The sequence below is a fragment of the Mirounga leonina genome, unplaced genomic scaffold, assembly GCF_011800145.1.
Source record: "Mirounga leonina isolate KUSES-001 unplaced genomic scaffold, KU_Mleo_1.0 Mir_154, whole genome shotgun sequence".
Taxonomy (NCBI): Eukaryota; Metazoa; Chordata; class Mammalia; order Carnivora; family Phocidae; genus Mirounga; species Mirounga leonina.
Window position 1 is genome coordinate 1,519,540 of NW_023270389.1, and position 21,435 is coordinate 1,540,974.

General features: G+C 46.1%; 1 protein-coding gene across 1 annotated transcript in view; it reads left to right on the top strand.

Moving 5' to 3' along the window:
• Positions 1–169: 169 nt before the first annotated feature.
• The window catches only part of DAP3 (death associated protein 3), a 34,185-nt gene continuing 12,919 nt past the window's right edge, over positions 170–21,435 (top strand). Inside the window, exons 1-2 of the mRNA XM_035009774.1 lie at positions 170–315; positions 18,416–18,529. Coding sequence (XP_034865665.1) covers positions 18,488–18,529 — 42 coding nt within the window. The 5' untranslated portion in view covers positions 170–315; positions 18,416–18,487. The remainder of the gene's footprint in view (positions 316–18,415; positions 18,530–21,435) is intronic.

The following is a 21,435-nucleotide window of genomic DNA, read 5'->3' on the forward strand; positions in this document are numbered from 1 at the left end:
ACCTCCCCGGCCGCCGCGCCGCGCCGCCGCCGCTGCCTTGCGCGCTCCGCCGCCGGGCCGCGGCGCGCGCCTCGAGGGCGGCCCGGCTCCCCTCCGCGGGCCGGCGGTTGGAGGCCGCGGCGGCTGCGCGGTGAGCAGCTTCCTGCCGAACGGCCCGAGTCCGCCCGTCTTCTGCGGGAAGCGCGGAGAGCGGCCGGCTGCCGGCGGGGCGTGCTGCTCGCGGCCCTGGGACCCCCGCCGCGCCGCCCGCCGGGGAAGGAGCCGGCGCCGGGGTGCGCCCTCGAGGGCAGGGTGCAGGATCCGAGCCCCCGCGAGGTAGGGGTGAGGCCCTGGGGCCGGCGGCGGTCCTGGGGCTTCCTTCCGGGCTCTGTGTGGCGGACTCGGACCCGCGGGGAACCCGCGCGCTGGCCGCCTTTCTGCGTTGGGTGTAAAGCCCAGCCTGGGCTGCTTGGGTTTCTCGCCACGGTGACCCGCACGGTGCGTGCGAGCACTTGCCCCGTTCCCCTTGGCTGGGTGATACGTCCTCAGCCTCGCCCGGCAGCTTGAAGGCAGAGGGTAAAGAAACCACGTATTTCTAGTTCAGTGCTGGGCTCGATCTTCCAGTTCTTGCGTGTCCTTGAGAAAGTTGTTTTTCTTCGGTATTTACCAAAAAAACCCGTACGAGTGGGCAGAAAAATTAGTTGAGTCCAAATCGGCCTTCAGAGAGTGTTCCCGTGCACGGACCTGGTGCAGGTCAGCTTTGTGGGCGCAGTTGCTAGTGTGTGTCCTCTTCTCCAAGCGGTTCACGAAACAGTGCGAACCGACTCCTGGCAGATTTCTGCAGCTCCTGATGCTGCTTTATCAACATTTGGCCCCAACACCTACTTTTTCTCGATGAGGGAACTCAGGAGAACTATGAGCTGTCAAAACCCGAAGTCTGCCTAATCTAGTTTTTAGTTTCATCCAAAGGGTAAAGCAGAATACATTCCCGGAGGGATCTCCTTGGGTTCCCTTTCCTTCACTTCCGTGGGCTTGTAGGGATCCAGGAAACAGTTTGAAAATCACTCTACTAGACTGAGCTCAAAGCCCTATTCAAGCTCTCAAGTTCGAGTAGACATGCCCCCCTTCCCACATTTCAATGTATGGATCAGGTTTTGTTTGTTTGCTCTGTATTTTTTAAGGTAAAGAGGAAGTCAGCTTTAATGACCTCACTGTATGTTTGCTTTTCCTAACCATGTATTAAGTCTCAGCTCTTTCATGGAGCCTATCTAGGTTTACTTTGATCTTTCTTTAATTGTGTCGTATATGCAAATGTGTTACCCTACCAACATTTTTAATTTGATGGCAGGGACTAGGTCTAACACTTCTTGTGCATTCTTTTATAACCCTAGTGCAATGTAAGTAGTGGAAATGTTAAAAGAATGTTAGATACTTAAAATCTGAGAAGGGAAAGGGAAACATTTGTGGAATGCCATAACAGTAGAGCATGTGTTCCTGCTTTAATAAGACTTTGAGGTATATCATCCTAATCCCCATTTTACAGATGAGAAGCCTGAGGCTCAGAGAAGTCCAGTAACTTTATCTTTAGATTTCACTTTGCCTGGGGTGCCTGGGTGGCTCAGTCCGTTAAGCGTCTGACTTCTGCTCAGGTCACGATCTCAGGGTGCTGGGATTGAGCCCTGCTCAGCAGGGAGTCTCCTTGTCCCTCTGCCTCTCCCCCCCACTCATGATTGTGCTCTCTCTCTCAAATAAAATCTTTAACTGTGCCTGTCCTAAAAACCTTTTTCACAATACCACATTGTTTTCGTAGTAAAAATTTATCATCACCAACATAAGTATATATGCTACGAAGAAAAGACAATGGATTCCACTGCACCCGTATACAAAGGGTGCTTACTTATGGTTTCTGCCTTCATCTTGCTTTCATGAATTGTCAGTTAAGTATAGACAAGATAGTACCCTGTTCTTTTGTATAAGCTCCAGTGCCTACTAACCAATATTAAATACTCAGTAAAATGACCATATTGAATGAATGAAACCTGAATAACTTGAACCAGGGAAAGTATGGAAGGCAGAATAATGGTCCCCCAAAGATGCCCATGGCCCAGTCCCTGGATCCTGTGCATATGTTACATGGCAAGAGGGAATTAAGGACGCAGATGGAATTAAGTTTGCTAATCAGCTAACCTTAAAATAGGGAGATTATCCTGGATTATGTGGTAGGCCCACTATAAGTAACAAGAGTTGTGAAAAGATGGAAGAGGGAGCAGAAGAGTCAACGTCTGAATGCTGCTATATGACAAAGGCTTGACCAGCTGTTGCAGGCTTTGAAGATGAAAGAGCAGCCTCTAAAAACTGCAAAAGTCAAAAAACCAGGTTCTCTACTGGAGCATCCAGAAAGAACACAACTGTACATATACACTTTGATTTTGGACTTCTAAACCACAGAACTCTGAGGTGACAAACTTGTGTTGTTTTATGCTACTAAATTTGTGGTAATTTGTCACAGCAGCTAGAAACTAATGCAGAAAGGGGAGCCAAATCATGATTAAGCTCTAGAATACCTGCCTTGGATTGTGGTTTTGTGCTTTAACTCAAGAGTTTGTTTTGTTTTTGTTTGGGGTGCCCGAGTGGCTCAGTCGTTAAAGTGGCTGCCTTCCGTTCCGCTCAGGTCATGATCCCAGGATCCTGGGATCGAGCCCCGCATCGGGCTCCCTGCTCAGCGGGAAGCCTGCTTCCCCTCTCACACTCCCCTTGCTTGTGTTCCCTCTCTCGCTGTGTCTCTCCCTGTCAAATAAATAAATAAATAAAATCTTTTAAAAAATTAAAGTTTTTTTTTTTTTAAAGATTATTTATTTATTTATTTGAGAGAGAGAGAAGGAGAGAGAGAGAACACATGAGAGGGGATAGGGTAAGAGGACGAAGCAGACTCCCTGCCGAGCAGGGAGCCCGATGCAGGACTCGATCCAGGGACTCCGGGATCATGACCTGAGCCGAAGGCAGTCGCTTAACCAACTGAGCCACCCAGGCGCCCCTAAAGTTTGTTTTGTTTTTAAGATTTTATTTATTTGAGAGAGAGAGCACGAGCAGGGGGAAGGGTGGAGGGGAATGAGCAGAGGGAGAGGGACAAGCAGACTCCGCGCTGAGCATGGAGCCAGACACGGGGCTTGATCCCAGGACGCTGAGATCATGACCTGAGCCGAAATCAAGAGTCGACGCTTAACTGACTGTGCCACCCAGGCGCCTCCGTGCTTTAATCCATAAAATGAGGGTATGGTTCAACGGAAAATTTGCCCCAAATAAAGTGATCTGCACTCAGCCAAGCTGCCTAGATTTCCAGTATTTCCCTGCCGCTCTGCTTCTGGCGTCAGTCCCCAAGCTGTAAATGGACAGCTGGGTTCTATGGTCCTACTGTACAGCGGCAATCTTCGCTAACTAAGCTGCCTTCAGACTTGCCTACTAGAATAGAAGCAATTAAACATTTATTTCATGGTGCTTCCTTGCTGGGGTGTTGTCTAAATGCAGGATAGATAAGCAGGAAAACCTCTTCACTACAAACTTCAAAATAAGGTTTCAAATGTTAAAAATTTTTAAAGATAAAAGTCAACTAGAATATCATCATGGTTGACTTTACATCTGACAAGTTGTGGGTAAATACTATATAAGCATAGTAGTCTAAAGAATTTTCTTTTAACAAGGGAAGAACTCTGAAATTTTGGAGGTGGGGGGGGGTACCAAGATTTTAAACTACTGCTTCAGGGGATGGATTGCCTATTAGTAAAGTATCAGTGGACACTCCAGACTGCATGGGTGCAAAGCCTAGGTGTGAAAAGTTAGGTAGAACCTTAGTGGTAGTAACACATTGTAGATTTAGATACTACAGTTATCTCCATTTAGAAATGAGGAAACAGCCACACAAAGTTTAAGTAACTTGCTCAAGGTCACACAGCTATGAAGTAGGAGAGCCAGGTTTCAGATTTCAACACTTAGATTCTACAGTCCATGCTTTTAGCCATTCTGCCATACTTGCCACTCTGTTTTCTTTGTCTGTAAATTGGAGATACTACCTACATCATAGGGTTGTTGTAAAGGTAAAATGAGTTAATTCACATAAAGCGCTTAGAGCAGTCCCTGACTTACAGAAAGTGTTAGTAATATGTTAGCTGTTGCTGTCGTTGGAGCCCTAGATTATTTTCCAATGTGCTTGAGTCACTGGAAGAAAGGAAACATCAATGCGGATGTTCCTTGCTTCTGCCTTGACCAGCACAGTCCTTGTATCTCTTTTATATGTTAGTGCTGTTGTTGCTCTTAGCTTGGTAGAAGTTAGATTGCCAGAGGAGGGAAATGTCTGGGAAACACACTAGAGTGCCCTTGTTTTACAGGTAGGAAACTTGGGCCCAGAGAGAAGGAAAAAAAGACTTCTGCGAGCTTAAAACAATGTTGTTTTCTCCTGTAGAAAATGTTATGTGAAAGGTACTCATCTGAGAATGCAAAGGGCTTATCAAACAGTCTTGAGGTAGATTTAGATGTGGTGTAAGGACCCACTACTTTTAATTACTTATCTTCAATCTCTAACAGTTTGATGCAGCAAGGTTTTCTATCCACAGAAGTATAATTCACGCGGAAAATTATGTGTTAGCTTTAAAGGATTTCACTAAGGGTTTGTTGATTTAATTTTGTAAAATTTACTCTTTGCCTAGGTAATAGCAAAGGGGTTCAGATTCAAAAAGCACAAAAGATACCACCCTCCCTTTTCCTGCTCCCATAGGAACCCATTCCTTCGCCCTGAAAGCAACTAGTATTAACAATTTTTGTATATCCTTCAAAATATGGACCTTTTTACAAATTGTATATATATCTTCCCCCTTTTACACAAGTGATAGCTAACTGTATATATTGTTCTGTGCTTTTAATCCCCTACTTAATACATATTGGAGATTCTTCTTCATTAGTATGCAGAGAGCTCCTAGGGTTGTTTTGTTTCTAAACAGCTGCATGATGTTGCATTGTATGGATATGCTGTTTATCTGCTGGTGACAGATATTTAGGTTCTTTCCATTTTAATATTAGAAACAGTGTTGTAATTGAATAATCTAATATACATAGCAATCTTTGTTTTTATTACATCACTGTAAAAATGGCTTTGCTTAGGTCTCATTAAAAAAATCTTTTTAACATGGACACCTTACTGAAGTTTGGACAGTTTTTATTACATAAACAATATTATTAATATTGCTAATTATTGTTAATAACATTACAAATCAAAATCAAAAAAAGAAAGTTACCTGCAACATGAGCACCACCATAGATCAGATTGTTTTTTTATATCTTTTTCTTTAAGTCTTCACGCATCTCCACTTCACAACACTAATCTGATGCACCGTTGGGTTGAGCTCAACATAGGTGTACCCCTGGGCCCTAAAGTTGTAGGGTGGTAAGGCTGGGCATGTGCGTTCATGTAACAGGCCTTCTGTGAAGCCTTCGGAAGCCTCTCCGATGTTTCACAGGTTCAGTTTGTTGAGGAGGATAGTTCCACGGGTACAACGCAGAGCTTGCAGAGCTCTGCACTTGTTCAGGTTTGTCATAATCAATGTGTTTCAAAGAAACGCCTTTACTTCGAGAGCCCAAGCCTGGGGAGTAGATACAACGAGGATTACAGAAACCAGCATAACAAATCCTGTTTTTTCTAACTAAAATTAGGAAAGCAGTGCGATTAGTCTCCATGAACCAAATTTTTCCTATAGGACTCGGGATTTAGAACAATCTTTCTCAACCTCAGCGCTCACTATTGACATTGGAGCCTGGGTAATTTGTTGTGGGAGACTCTTCTGTGCCTGACAGGATGGTCAGCAAAATCCCTGGCCTCTACACACTAGTCGCCAGCACCACTCCCCCAAGTTGTGACAACCAAGAATGCGTCCAGACATTACTAAATGTCCCCCAGGGGGCAAAATTGCCCCAGTTGAGAACCACTGGTTTAGAAAAAGAATTGCTGGGGTGCCTGGGTGGCCCAGCCAGTTAAGCGTTTGCCTTCGGCTTGGGTCACGATCCCAGGGTCCTGGGATCGAGCCCCGTTATCAGGCTCCCTGCTCAGCCGGGAGCTGCTTCTCCCTCTTCTCCCCACTCGTGTTCTATCTCTGTCTCTCTCTCTCAAATAAATAAAATCTTAAAAGAAAAAGAATTGCTGATCACTAGGACATCAATCTTTCTTCAGTAGAGAAAAAGTCATGGCAGAGTAATACAACCTTTTTGTCTGAATTCCTAGAACGGTAAGTCAAAATAATGAGATTACATATATTGTGTCTTCATTTGACAGTCTCGTTATGGCCTTTTGGGGAAACACGTCCTGACTGTTTAACTGTTTGAATAACCATACCCAATGCCTCTGTGTTAAATAGGTTGAAATCCCCTTTACCATTGACATCCGTGCAGGAGTTCTCACTCGTAGCTGCACGTTGGAATCAGCTGGGGAACTTTAAAAAATCGCCAGTATCGTAAGTGTCCCTATGAGAGATTGTGATTTAATGGGTCTGAGATAGAGCCTGGGCGTCAAACATTTTGATGACAGGCGGGCCTCGTTTTGCCGCGCCCGGCCGGGGGGTGCTTCGCCGCCGCCGGGTTTTTACAAACGGGAGGTTCGGGGCAACCCCGCGTTGGCCCGGTGCCCCGACAGCAGGTGCTCTCTTCCCGTCTCGCTCACAGTCTGGTGATTCTCACAGCATCTAAAACTTCTCCATTATTCGACGTTTATGGTGATGGGTGCCAAGCGACCGCTGATGCGCCAGCGTCACTGTGTGGGGGCCCCGCAGGCGGCACCCACACGCGACGGCCGACTTAGCCGGCGCGTGTGTGCCCACGGCTCTCTCCCTCCCCGCGGGCCTCCCTCGTCCCTGAGCCACGGCGGTGCGGACACGAGGCCAGTTAATGACCCTACGACGGCCTCGAAGCGTCGGGTGAAGGCGAGAGTCGCACGTGCGGGGCTGGCAGTGAGAGGCGAGCAGGGGTGAGGCTGAGCGAGGAAGGCGTGTCCAGAGCCGACAGCCCGAAAGCCCGCGCCTCTCGCGCCAACGGTCAGCCGCGCTGTGAGCGCACAGGAGACGTCGTCGGGGGAAACTGCAAGTGCGAGTCCAGTGCGCACACAGGCCGAGGAGAAGCGAGCCGGCCTGCTGCTGACGTGGACAGGGTCGCGGCGGTGCGGACCGAGCATTCGGGCAGCCACGCACCCCCTTCTGCCGAAGTCGAGTCCGGAGCAAGGCCCCAGCGGGAAGGCCGAGCCCGGGTCGGGGCTGCGGGAACGCAGCCCGGGCCGGCAGGGGCTGCTTCGTGGGGTGTCGGCAGAGAAGCCGTCTCTGTAACCCAGAAGCGGCCGGGGAAGCAGCAGGGTCCCCCGAAGGTGGAGCTCGGAGACTTCCTGGAGGTGGCTACGCGACCGACCCACTGGCCACGTGGACGAGACCGCCTTCTCCGGGAAGACGATGCCTCCGGGGCCCTCGTGGCCGGAGAGGAGGGGTCGGTGTCCGGCTTCCAGGCTGCAGAGAACAGGCCGCCTCTCTCGTCAGGGGCTGAGGCCGCCGAGACTCCACGTGGAGCCCACGCTCGTTGACCGTTCCCAACATCGCGGGGCCCTCGGGGTGAGGCCGCCTCTGCTCCGCCTGTGCTCTGGAAACGGCCCGGCCAAGCCCGGACGGCGGCTCGTCTGCCTGCAACGCGGCGGACCGGAGGCCCGGAGTCCGCGCTGAGACCTGCGCGCCAAACAGACCCCTTCGCTCTTGCTCACCGACAGCGCGCCGCTGCGGCTCTGCTTGTCCAGAGGTTTTTCGAGACAGGAACTGAAAACACTACAAACGGCTACCACTCGCAACTCTTTGTGTGGCTCGAGATTTCTAACGTTGTGCGAACAGAGAAAAAGCTGGATTTCGTTTGATGCGAAGCTGAAGAAACTGCAACTCGGTTTCGTACTTTTTCTTTAAGTCCGGCGGAGTTAACGTGCGGTGTCGGATGTGCAGTATAGACATTCCAAACTTCCACACGTAGCTCAGGGCTCGTCGTGGTAAGTGGACCCCAAGTCCCCTTCATCTGTTTCCCCGTGTCCCCCCCCCAGTGACCTGCAGCGTGCTCTCTGGAGTCAAGAGTCTCTTTTTTCTTTGTTTTGTTTCTTAAATTCCACATGTGAGTGAGAGCATATGGTCTTTGTCTTTCTCTGATTGACTCATTTCACTTAGCATCATACTCTCTACATCCATCCACGTCATTGCAAATGGCAAAATTTCATCTTTTTGATGGTTGAGTAATATTCCTGTGTGTGTGCACACGCGCCTTCCACATTTTTATTCATTCATCTTTCAAGGGACACCCGCGCTGCTTCCATAATATGGCTACTGTAAGTAATGCAATCAACATAGGGGTGCATGTATCTTTTCTTTTATTTATTTATTTATTTATTTGAGACAGCGAGAATGAGAGACCGAGAGCACGAGAGGGAGGAGGGCCAGAGGGAGAAGCAGACTCCCCGCCGAGCAGGGAGCCCGATGCGGGACTCGATCCCGGGACTCCAGGATCATGACCTGAGCCGAAGGCAGACGCTCAACCATCTGAGCCACCCAGGCGCCCTGCATGTATCTTTTCGAATAAGTGTTTTCATATTCTTTGGGTAAATATCCAGTAATGGAATTACTGGATCATATGGTAATTGTATTTTTAATTTTTTGAGGAACCTCCATGCTGTTTTCCGCAGTGGCTGCACCAGCTTGCATTCCCATCAACCGTGCTCGAGGGTGTTCCTTTCTCTCCACAGCCTCGCCGGCACTTGCTGTTTCTTGTGTTTTTGGTTTTAGCCATTCTGGCAGGTGTGAGGTCGTACGTCATTGTGGTTTTGATTTGCATTTCCCTGATGCTGAGTGATGCTCAGCATGTTTTCATGGGTCTGTTGGCCATCTGGAGGTCTTCTCTGGAGAAATGTCTGTTCATGTCTTCTGCCAATTTTTCATTGATTGGGGTTTTTTGTTTTGTATGGTTTGGTTTGGTGTTGAGTTGTAGAAGTTCTTTATATCCTGACCCTTTATAGGATATATTATTTGCAAATATCTTCTCCCATTTAGTAGGTTGTCTTTTAGTTTCGTTGATTGTTTCCTTTGCGGTGCAGAAGCTATTTATTTTGATGTAGTCCCAACAATTTATTTTTGCTATTGTTTTTCTTGCCTCAGGAGACAAATCTAGAAAAATGTTGCTACATCCAATGTCAGAGAAATTATTGCCTGTGCTCTCTTCTAGGATTTTTATGGTTTCAGTTCTCACATTTACGTCTTTAATCCATTTTGAGTTTATTTTTTGTGTATGGTGCGAGAAAATGTTCCGTAATTTCTGATTTAGAATTTTATCGAAACAACTTCTAGTTCTCATTGGTTAACTTTATAACTAAATGTTAAAAACTGTGTACTTACAAAAATTTCTATTACATAGAAGACACCTACAAACTGAAAAAAGGTTCAATATTAATAAAATGGATTTTAATAATTACTTTGCTAAGATCAAAATCAACAAATAGCTGCACAGGTAAATGACGGAGGCCACCTAGGAAGAACATGGTATAGTGATAAGGATGGAGGCTCTTAAGTCCAACAACCATGTTTGCATGCGAGAGTCTCCATTTTTTAACAGTACAGTGGTTTCCATGTGTCAGAAGAGTTGTGAGTTTTCTAGCTCCTTAAATAGAGAGGTCAAGTGTGCTTCCCTCCCCCGCCCCGAAACTGTAATGGGCTGCATTAGAACGTGACCGACTGCTGGCTCTGAGCCAGGTTGGAAGAGGTCTTTAGTGTTTGAGCTCTCCGGGACCTTTGCCACTGCTATGACAAGTCAGGTCACACCGCCACAGGATGAGAGACAGTGTGGAGCAGAGTCAGTCACCCCAGCTAAGACGACCGTGCCTAGCCAGCCAACCCTAGATGCGTGCGGAAGCCCACCAGAGATAGCCAGACCTGATCCAGAACAAAGAATTAACAAGCCTGGAGCTACGGACTTGTGAGCAATGATAACAAGAGATTGCATGAAGCCACTGAGTTTTGGGGTGGTCTGTTACACAGCGACAGCTGGTACAGTGCTTAGAAATGATGCTGTGCTGATAAAATGACCCAAAGCATGTAATGTCTGCAGCACATTGCCGGACGTATAGCAATCAGGACTAAACTAATCATGGCGGTTTCTGCTGTTGCTGTTTTATTATGGCTACATAGCAACATTTTTTTTTTTTTAAGATTTTACTTATTTATTTGAGAGAGAGAGACATAGCAAGAGAGGGAACACAAGCAGGGGAAGTGGGAGAGGGAGAAGCAGGCTCCCCGCAGAGCAGGGAGCCCGATGTGGGGCTCGATCCCAGGACCCTGGGATCATGACCTGAGCTGAAGGCAGATGCTTAATGACTGAGCCACCCAGGTGGCCCCATACATAGCAACATTTTTTAATAATGGCTTTATTAAGATTCACAAACCATGAAATCAGTATCTTTAAAGTATACAATTCAGTGGGTTTTTAGTACATTCACAGAGCTACGTAATCACTATCGCTAGCTAATGTTAGAACATCCTGGTCACCCCAAAGAGAAACCCATCAGTGGTCACTCTCCATTCTCCCCTCTCCCAGTCCCTGGCAACCACTAATCTAATTTACTGTCTCAATAGATTTACCTTTGGTGGACATTTCAAATAATTAGAATTATATTACAGGTGATCTTTTCTGATAGCCTTTTTCTTCATGTAAAGATTCACCCATGTTGTAGCATTTATCAGAACTTCATCTGTTGTTAGTGCTGAATAGTATTCCGCTGTATGGCTACACCAACTTGGTTTATCCATTCATCGGTGATGGACATTTAGATTGTTTCCATGTTTTGGCTCTTAGGAATATTGCTGCTGTGAGCATTTGTGAACAGTTTTTGTGTGTACATATGTTTTCATTTTCTTGGATATACAACTGGGTGTATAGGAGAATTGCTAGGTCATTTGGAAACTATGTGTTTAATCTTTGGAGGAGCTACCAAACTGCTTTCCAAAGTAGCTGTACCACTTTACAGTCCCACCAGCAATGTATGAAGATTCCAGTTCTTCTACATTCTCCCCAACACTTGCTATTGTCTGTTCTTTTGACTTTAGCTATACTTGTGAGCATGAAGTATATCACATTATGTTTTTGATTTGCATTTTCCTACTGACTTGTGGCATTGAACATCTTTTCAAGTGCTTATTGGCCATTATATATCTTATTTGGAGAAATGTCTGTTTAAATCCTTTGCCTGTTTTGAGTTGGTTCTTTTTATTGTTGAGTTGTAAAGAGTTCTTTATATATTATGGATACAAGTCCTTTATCAGATATGATTTGCAAATATTTTCTCCCATTCTAGACTTTGTCTTTTACTTTCTTCATGGTATCCTTTGAAGCAGAAATTCTTAATTTTGATAAAGTCCAAGTATTTATCTATTTTTGTTCACTTTAGCTTTTGGTATCACTAGGAAACCATTGTCTGATACAAGGTCACAAAGATTTGCTCTTATGTTTTCTTTTAAGAGTTTTATTGTTTTAGCACTTCCATTTAGAGCTATGATCTCTTTGAGTTACTTTTTGTGTATGATGTGAGGTAGGGGTCCAATTTAATTTTTTTTTTTTTTTTTTTTTGAGGCAAAGGAAAACGAGAGTTTCAAAAGTGACTATTTGATTGCTGGCTCATGCAGGAAACAAATAGTACTATCATTCTCCAAAAGATAAAATACTTAGGGAGAACCAGGCTTTGATTTTTAGTTTTGTCCTTATTGAATTTTGTTTTTTTTTTTTAGTTGAAGTATAGTTGACACAGTTACTTTAGTTTCAGATGTACATGATAATGATTCAACAAGGTTTTTTTCGTTTGTTTGGTTTTTTTTTTTTAAGAATTTATTTATTTATTTGACAGAGAGAGACACAGTGAGAGAGGGAACACAAGCAGGGGGAGTGGGAGAGGGAGAAGCAGGCTTCCTGCCAAGCAGGGAGCCCAAAGTGGGGCTCGATTCCAGGACCCCGGGATCATGACCTGAGCCGAAGGCAGACGCTTAACGACTGAACCACCCAGGCGCCCCAGCTTTTCGTTTGTTTTTAAGATTCATTTAAGGGAGAGAGAGCACGACCAGGGGGCGAGGGAGGGAGAGAGGGAGAGAGAATCTCTAGCAGACTCCATGCTGAGTGTGGAACCCGACAACGGGCTCCATCCCACGACCCTGAGATCATGCCTGAGCTGAAATCATTAGTCAGACGCTTAACTGACTGAGCCAACCCCAACAAGTTTATACGTTATTCTGTGCTCACCACAAGTGTAGCTACCGTCTGTCACCATACAACCTATCATTGACTGTGTCCCTCTATGCTGTATGTTTTAGTCCTGTGACTTATTTATTCCATAACTGGAAGCCTATATCTCCCACTCCCCTTTACCTATTTTGCTCATCCCTTGACCCCCTCTCCAGCAATCATCAGTTTGTTCTCTATGGGTTCGTTTCTGCTTATTTGTTTGTTTATTCATTTGTTTTTAAGATTTCACATATAAGCGAAATCATGATATTTGTGTTTCTCTGACATATTCAGTTAGGATAATAACACTCTAGGTCCATCCATATGGTTGCAGATGACAAGACCTCATCCTTTTTTATGACTAATAGTCCATTATACACACGCACACACCCACACCCCACATCTATCACTGGACATGTGGATTGTTTCCTTATCTTGGCTATTTTAAGTAATGCAGCAGTAAACATAGGGGGGCATGTATCTTTTTGAATTAGTGTTTTTGTATTCTTTGGGTAAATACCCACTTCAATTTAATTATTTTACCTGTGGATACCCAGTTGTCCCAGCACCATTTGTTGAAAACATTCTTCTTTCCCTCATTGAATTGTCTTGACACCTGTGTTGAAAATCAACTGATTGTGACATAAGGAATTCTTTCTGAACTCTCAGCCCTATCCCACTGACTCATGGATGTGGTCAGACGCATGTAATCTACAGACATACGCTAATAGCAACTGTCTTAATTACTGTAGCTTTGTAGTAAGTTTTGAAATCAGGAAACGGAATCCTCCAACTTTGTTCCTTTTTTTTAAGGTTATTTATGCTTTTATAGGTCTATTGAGTTTCCATATGAATTTTGAGATCAGCTTGACAATTGCCATAAAAAATGTTGCTGGGATTTTGATAAGTAACTTTTTTTTTTTTTTTTTTTTTTTAAGAGAACTGATGGGGCACCTGGGTGGCTCAGTTGTTAAGCGTCTGCCTTCGGCTCAGGTCATGATCCTGGAGTCCCGGGATCGAGTCCCGCATCGGGCTCCCTGCTCGACAGGAAGCCTGCTTCTCCCTCTCCCACTCCCCCTGCTTGTGTTCCTGCTCTCACTCTCTCTCTCTCTGTCAATTAAATAAAATCTTTAAAAAAGAAAAAAGAGAACTGATGATTTTAATGAACTGCATTCTCAATGAAACAATGATGTGATAGAACATTTAAAAAGTCACTTTTGGTGCGCCTGGGTGGCTCAGTTGGTTAAGCGTCTCCCTTCGGGTCAGGTCCTGGGATTGAGTCCCGTGTCAGGCTCCCTGCTCAGCAGGGGGGTCTGCTTCTCCCTCCCCCTCTGCTCCTCCCCCTGCTTGTGCTCTCTCTTGCTCTCTCTGTCAAATAAATTAAATTAAATATTTTTAAAAAAATAGTCACTCTTAAAATAGAAAATCTAAAAATGATAGGTCATACCTAAAGAGTATTGATAAGTTATGTGGGGAAGGGACTTGTATTGTGTAATGATTGCTTTAAAAAGCTGTAGGCATTTAGCCAGGAAAAGAAAAAACTGAGCACATAACTAACTACCTTCAGTTCATCATGTGGAAAATGGCTTGTAGAACCCAAGAGAAGGACCGGGACAGTGAATGGAAGCTGCAGGGAGACATTTCAGCTCAGATTGTGAAAGAATTTTCCAGAAAAGCTGTCTGAAAACCATGTGGCCTGTGTTTGAGTTCCCCCTGACTGGACATGTTCAGGCCGTCGATGATGGACAACATACCGTGCTATTTCATTCATATAACATCCTTGAAATGACAAAATCACAGCAATGGAGAACAGATAAGTGGTCGTCAGGGGTTAAGCAGGGGGAGGAAAGTGGGGGAGACTCGGAAAGGACTACATGAGGGATCCTTGAGGAGATGCTTGAGGTGATGGAAATGTCCTGCACGTGAGCTCTGTGGACATCTGCGTCTGGGCGTTCGGTTGCAGTGCGTCCTGTGACCACCGGGGAGCCCTGGGGAAAGGGCGCGCGGAGTTTTTCTTTCAACTGCAGGTGGCTCTGCAGTGACCTCCAGTACTAAGTTAAATTCGAAAAAACTGATTTTTGTGATCCCTGAAGTCTTAGTCTTAGCATATAGTCTTTGGGATACCTTTCTAGATTTGGTACGAGCCTTTTCTGATTTCCGTCTCAGTATGCATTTGCGCTTCCTATGTGAGAAGACTTTTATTTTAGAAGGAAGACTCTAACTTTCATCAGAGTAGTGGCAAAACTTCAAATACAGTGGTGAGCAAGTATCCCTTCCAGATGCCCCTGGCAAATCTTCAGATGGCTTAAAGACTAAGGAAATGACTCGTCTCTGGGATTTGTTTGTTTCATACCCATTTAAAACAAAGCATGGGATCGGAGAGAGGACTCTTCTGTCTTGGAAGAGAAGTGGACAATCTACCTTTGATTTATCTTTGATTTTACCATCAGTCATTTGTTTTGTGGTGGTAAAATATGCAGAACGTGAAATTTACCATAATTTTTAAGTGTGCGGTTCCATGAGGTCACACCCACATCATTGTGCAGCTGTTACCACCGTCCATCCCCATAATTCTTTTCATCTTGTACCATCAGTCTGTTCTCATAGGAACTCTGTCCCCATACCTACCTTCTAGTAATAAGCCATATGTCTAATCTGTGCTCCTGCAAAGGACATGGAAAACCTGAAAGGAGAAATTAGTACTGGTGGCTGTGAGCCTTTATCTTGCACTGCCCTGATTTGTATATGCCCTAAAAAGTGGAATCAGCAAATATTCCTCTCTTCTGCTTACATGTGGCCTGTCAATAAGATTTATTCTGCAAACGGGTATTTTAAAAGACAAGGAGAACATGGTTTAGTCCAGGTTGTTTGATTTGAGATCAAACTTTTAAGATTCCCCACCTAACCCCCTTGTTTTTGAAGTAAGTAACATTTTTAAAATATTTATTTATTTATTTGAGAGAGAGAGAGCATGCAAGCATGTTCATAAGCAGGAGGGGCAGAGGGACAGGAAGAGACTCTAAAGCAGACATGGGGCTCGATCTCACCACCATGAGATCACGACCTGAGCCAAAACTAAGAGTCAGACGCTCAGCCAACTGTGCCACCCAGGCGCTCCTAAAGTAACTTCTATTATTTGTGTGTGTGTAGCCTTTACCTTTAAAAAGCCACGGGGAAATATTGAAGGATTTTAAGCAAGACTTTAGTGGAAAGAATGGATGGAGAAGTTCATGGCTGGAAACTGGTAGACTAATTGTTGTAATATGGATACAAGATGATAGTGTCCTGGGATAGAGAGCTGATCACATTTTCCTGACCAGCATTTCCCATAATATCTAAAACATGGCCAGAATAATGGCCCCAATGACCACAGGCACACCTATGGGAAGAATTGACCTCAGGACCCTGTCATCTGCTTTTTTCTCTCCAGGACCCATCCCCCCTTCAAAGATACAGCCCACAGCTGTCTGTATTGGAATGCATTGGGAAGACTGGGGAAGCAGGGTTGGGCGGGCCAGACATTGTTGGAGTCACATCAGGTCATAAGTAGTTTTGGAGTAGAGAAAGTTGAGGTTGAGTGGAGGGCTCGGAGTTGGAGATGAGCTGATGTGGAGGGTTAGAATTGGTGTTGGCAGTTAGCTGTCGTGGATGGGGGAAGACAGTGCTGGGGCAGGGAGCTGAGGTGGTTTAAGTAGGGGAGGATTGAGAAGAGCCGAGATGAAGAAAATTGAACTGGTTGGAGATGGGCATTGGGTGATGTTGGGCGCCAGGTGGTGGTCAGTGTCAGGTGGTATTGGGTACCAGGCGGTGGTGGATGTTGGGTGTTGTGTCATCGGTTGCCAAGACCACTCCCACCATCTGATGGCCTAGGAGGACTTGGAAGTCAGCGCATAGTCCTACTTACGGCTGTGATTTATTACAGGGAAAGGGGACGGTGGCAGGTCAGCAAAGGGAAAGGCACATCGGGCAGGGTGGAGGAAAGCAGGTACAAGCTTCAAGAGTCCTTTCCCACTAGGATCCCACAGGACGCAATGATGTCAGCAGCAAATTGTGACAACACGCGTGAAACGGTGCCGGCCAGTGAAACTCAGTTTCCAGGGAGTCTCAGTGCCTGGGGTTGGGCTCTGGTCATGTAGTCATCATGGGCCTGGCGGGTACTGAAATGCCCGACTCTGAGAAGGGAAAGCAAGTGTTCAGCCTAAGCCATGCTGTGTGTATAAATAGTTCAGGCCCAGTGACCCACTCTCCCCCGTTCTAGGGCTGTTGGGAACTCTCCAGAAGTCCAGGTGCCCAGACAGCTGCTCTGAGAGCCGCGGGCGAGCAGCGGGCGAGCAGGCCTTGCTGAGGACAGCAGTCCCCTGCCTGCCCTTCAGCTCTTCTCTGCACTCCTGGCTGGCGGCCGGTGGTGCTGGCGGGCTGAGTGGGACAGCAGTGGAGAAGGTGCAGGGCAGAGTTAAGGAGAGCAGATAGCGTGCAGGGAACACAGGGGACCCTTCCTCTGCCTGTGGGCTAATAGGACTTCATCCCCAGGCCTGGGCCTGCACTCACAGCCACCTCCTTACTCCACTGGCATCCAGGAGAATGAGAGAGTGTTTTGCAACAGTGCAGTTCCAAGGATTCAAAGACCAAGAGAATTTGGGTTAAAATGAAGTAACTTTAGTTTTTTCAAAGACTTTATGCTAATATATGTTGTCTTCAAGAAATAAATAGCTGCTCAGCATTTCTCAAATTTCTCAGCCATAGAGCAGTGGTGCATTTTATGCCCAGTTAGCCCTCCCCCCAACTCTTGCTGGGGACTGCTGCTGGTGGCCTGGGGTTCTCCCACACAGCACAGCAGCCCTGGAATGCCACAGGGGGGACGGGGCAGGTCAGGCTGGGTGACCGCTGCGTGTTCCGTGGAAGCACATGCCTTGAATGCCTGAATTAAGGAATGCATTGGCATCTTCATTGAGAAGTAGACTTGGAAACTAAATGGAGATGGAATTCAAACCACTTTGTGTCTTCTCTTGACTACTGTAAGCGCCCTGGGTCAGGGACCGTCCAGCTTTGTTCACCCACTTACTCACAGGGCCCGACGCAGCATGTGCCTCAGTAACAGCCGAATAAATGGCACACCTCTGTTGCTGCTGCCGGCCAAAGATTTGGGGTGGAAGAGAGGTGAAAATGATGAGCCAAAATGAAGCAATAATTACCTGGAGATTAGATTTAGGCATGTTATCACTACTGAATATTGAGAGTTGCATTTAAGTATTTTAAACATCTTTTAGCTCTCAAGAGATTAGGGTTGGGTTTTTTTTTAACTTTTTTTTTTTTTTAGATTTTATTTATTCATTTGAGACACAGAGACAGAGAGAGAGAGCACGAGCAGGGGGAGAGGCAGAGGGAGAGGGAGAAGCAGGCTCCCCGCTGAGCAGGGAGCCCGATGTGGGACTCGATCCCAGGACCCTGAGATCATGACCTGAGCCAAAGGCAGACACTTAACCATCGGAACCACCCAGGTGCCGCGAGATTAGGGGGTTTTTTATGAAATATTTTCAACGTACAAATGCATATGTATAACACACATAATATAAAATTAGTAAACTAAAACTCCTGTACCCATTACCCAGCATTAAAAATAGCGCATTCCCAGTCTCGCTGTGTGCCCTGCCCAGCCTTCCCCCTTCCCTCCTCCCTGAGAGGAAGCCCCATTCTCCACGTGCTATCCTTCTGCCTTTCTCCTTCAGTTTTATTACATGTATGTCTGTCCCACCCCCAGACAGTGGCCCCCCGACAGTGCCCCCCCAACAGTGTCTCATCAGTGCCCCCCCAGACAGTGCCCCCCAACAGTGTCTCATCAGTGCTCCCCAATCACGTCCCCATCTGTCCCCATCTGTCTCCCGGACAGTGCCCCCCCCCGTGCTACATGGCCTCTGGCGTATTTCCTGTTGTCTTTCTCAGTTTTCCCAACACCGTGGCTCAATGGCGTCTCATCAGTTCCCTGACTTGTAATGAGGATGAAAATCTTTTCATGGGTTTACTAGCCATTTGTTTCCTGTTCTATGAAATGTCTTACTTGTGTTTTCTGCTCTTTTTTTGTTTTGTTTTTTGTTTCGGTCAATTTATAGGTGTTCTCTTTGTACTGTAGGTAGGAGTCCATTGTGCAAATCCGTTGCGTGGTTTCGGCTTGCCTCTTCACCTGGCTTGAGATCGAAGCACGATGCTGAAAAGGATGACAAGGCTTGTCTCCGGGGCCCGGCAGGTGAGTCCCAGCTGACGTCACAGCTTTGTGCAGACTGTCTTTAGGTAGAATTCTTGTTTCTAGATGATTCGCTGTATCCAGAATAGCATGCTCTGGAGAACCTCTGCTGTCGAGTGCTTTAATTTAATTTTACTTGAGAGGACACCACAACTCCATCCCTCTGCCCTAAAAGTCTGCGAGTGACAGCCCTCAGTACAATAATGGGGCTTGGGGATGTACCGTCATTGGAAAATTAACATTTAAAAAAGAAATAGCTAGGGACATCTGGGTGGCTCAGTTGGTTAAGTGACTACCTTCAACTCAGGTCATGATCCTGGAGTCACAGGATTGAGTCCCACATCAGGCTCCCTGTTCAGCAGGGAGTCTGCTTCTGCTCGTCCCTCTGACCCTCCCCCCTCCCAGGCTCTCTCTCTCTCTTTCTCTCAAATAAATAAATAAAGGGGTGCCTGGGGGCGCCTGGGTGGCTCAGTTGGTTAAGCGACTGCCTTTGGCTCAGGTCATGATCCCGGAGTCCCTGGATTGAGTCCCACATCAGGCTCCCTGCTCGGCAGGGAGTCTGCTTCTCCCTCTAACCCTCCCCCGTCTCATGTGCTCTCTCTCATTCTCTCTCAAATAAATAAATAAAATCTTTTAAAAAGGGGGGGGCGCCTAGGTGGCTCAGTCATTAAGCGTCTGCCTTCAGCTCAGGTCATGATCTCAGAGTCCTGGGATCGAGCCCCACATCGGGCTCCCTGCTCCACAGGAAGCCAGCTTCTCCCTCTCCCACTGCCCCTGCTTGTGGTCCCTGTCTCGCTGTCTCTCTCTCTGTCAAATAAATAAAATCTTAAAAATAAATAAATAAATAAATAAAATCTTTTAAAAATAAAATAAAGAAATAGCTAAATAAGCTTAATTGCAGTTATCTTTATTAACCTTTGTCATCATCTAATTGGATTAATGGTTATCCTCCCTTAATGAAGTATTTAAAATAAAAAGAAGTGGCTTCTTTAGACTTTTAGCATCTGATAGTTGAATAAAATAGTAAAATCATGTATAAAAAGGACCTTGTGTTGCTTTACTTCATTCATTGAGCAGATATTTTCTCAATACCTTCCATGGGACAGGTACTCCGGATTCTAAGATGACTCATTTCACATTAATGGTTATGATTTGTTGGGCTTTATTAGGTGCCGGGCACATTGCGAAGTGCTTTATCTCTTTAAATCGTCATGTCCAGCCCAGCAAGTAGGAAATACCTTTGTTTCACAGGTACAGAAACTGAGGGTTAGCAAGGCTAAGTAAATTGCCTGCAGGAACATTCTGTGAGGTTAGTAGAGCCCAGGCTGTCTCACTGCAAAGCCTGTGGCCTCGAGCGCTGCGCTTTTAGCCTTTTGTGGTCCTTGTGGTCCAGGACGTCAGAAGCCAGTAGAAGAATCAGTGCTGTGACAGCCCCGGGTACCCTGGGCTCGCAGGGCCTGCAGAGAGCAGCCCCAGACTCGATCCCGAAAGGCGAGAGCCCCGGCAGGACTCGTCACTTCCATCTCATCCTTTTGGGACGGATTAGACCGCCTAGAGGAGGATCCCTTCCTTCTGTAGGACTCCTCTTTTTCCCAGGGGTTCATGATAAAACTTGTAGAGGTAAAATAACCATGGTTAAGAAATAAAATGAAAAAAGAGCAAGGATCAACAGAGGGATAGATTCGGGCCTCAGCTATTTCCATTAAAAGGCTAAAATCTGTTCTTAATGGCAGACGAGAACAACCTGAGTCCAAACGGCAGCGAGGAGTCAGTGGGAAGAATTTTGTGCTTTTTGTAGATTGAATTAAAGTAACCTTGATGCGGTCACGACTGCTGTTCTCTCGGGAACTGCCTGGTTCTCACTCCAGAGCTGTGCAGGGCCGATGGTACGCATGGTGGTTTTCCCCGGAAACACAAGACTATCTGGGTGGTGCCGTATATAACGTTGTAAGAAGTAAGGAATCCATTTTGCTAGGTCTTAATTTGCTGCAAAAAGCATTTAACTTAAAAAAAAAACACCAAAAACCAACCAGGATTTGTGTAGAAATACCACCACCTTGTGGCCCTTGAATATCTTTAATTTTTTATCTGCTGCTTTTTTTTGTAAAGACCTGATGCTTTGTCTTCGGTAGAATGGAGCAAACTGAGCAGCTCTGGGGCGTTGTGTTCAGACTCCTGCGCTGACGCCCCAGACCCTGGGCTCTCATTGGCTCGGCACCACCAACGTGGCTATGGGTGTCGCAGAGGTTCTTTTTTTTTTTTTTTTTTTTAAGATTTTTATTTATTTATTTGTCAGAGAGAGAGAGAGCACAAGTAGGGGGAGCAGCAGAGGGAGAGGGAGAAGCAGGCTCCCCACTGAGCAGGGAGCCCGATGCGGGGCTCGATCCCAGGACCCTGAGATCATGACTTGAGCCGAAGGCAGACCCTTAACCCACTGAGCCACCCAGGTGTCCCAGGTGTCGTAGATGTTCTGTTTCGTTCTTGTTGTTGCTACGTTTCTGAGATGGTTTGGGGTGGACATGGGGTGACGGTCCATCATGTTGGGGTACTGTGTCAGCATGTTGCTTTTAACATTTAAACAATTCTTTTGCTCATAGAAATTATACCCATTTAAGTTCTATAACGACTTTCATTCCCTACTCTGCAGGAAGCCTGCTTCTCCCTCTCCCTGCCGCTCCCCCTACTTGTGTTCCCTCTCTCGTTGTGTCTCTCTCTGTCAAATAAATAAATAAAATCTTAAAAAAAAAAAAAAAGTTCTATAACAACTTTCTAACTGGTATTTTCACCGCTAAATCTTGACTCTTCATCTTTCTTAGTCCAAAAGATTTGTCCTCCCTAATAAAATGTTTAACCCCAGCTAATCAGAAAGCGTGGCTGAAGGGCACCAGGCTGGCTCATTCGGGAGAGTG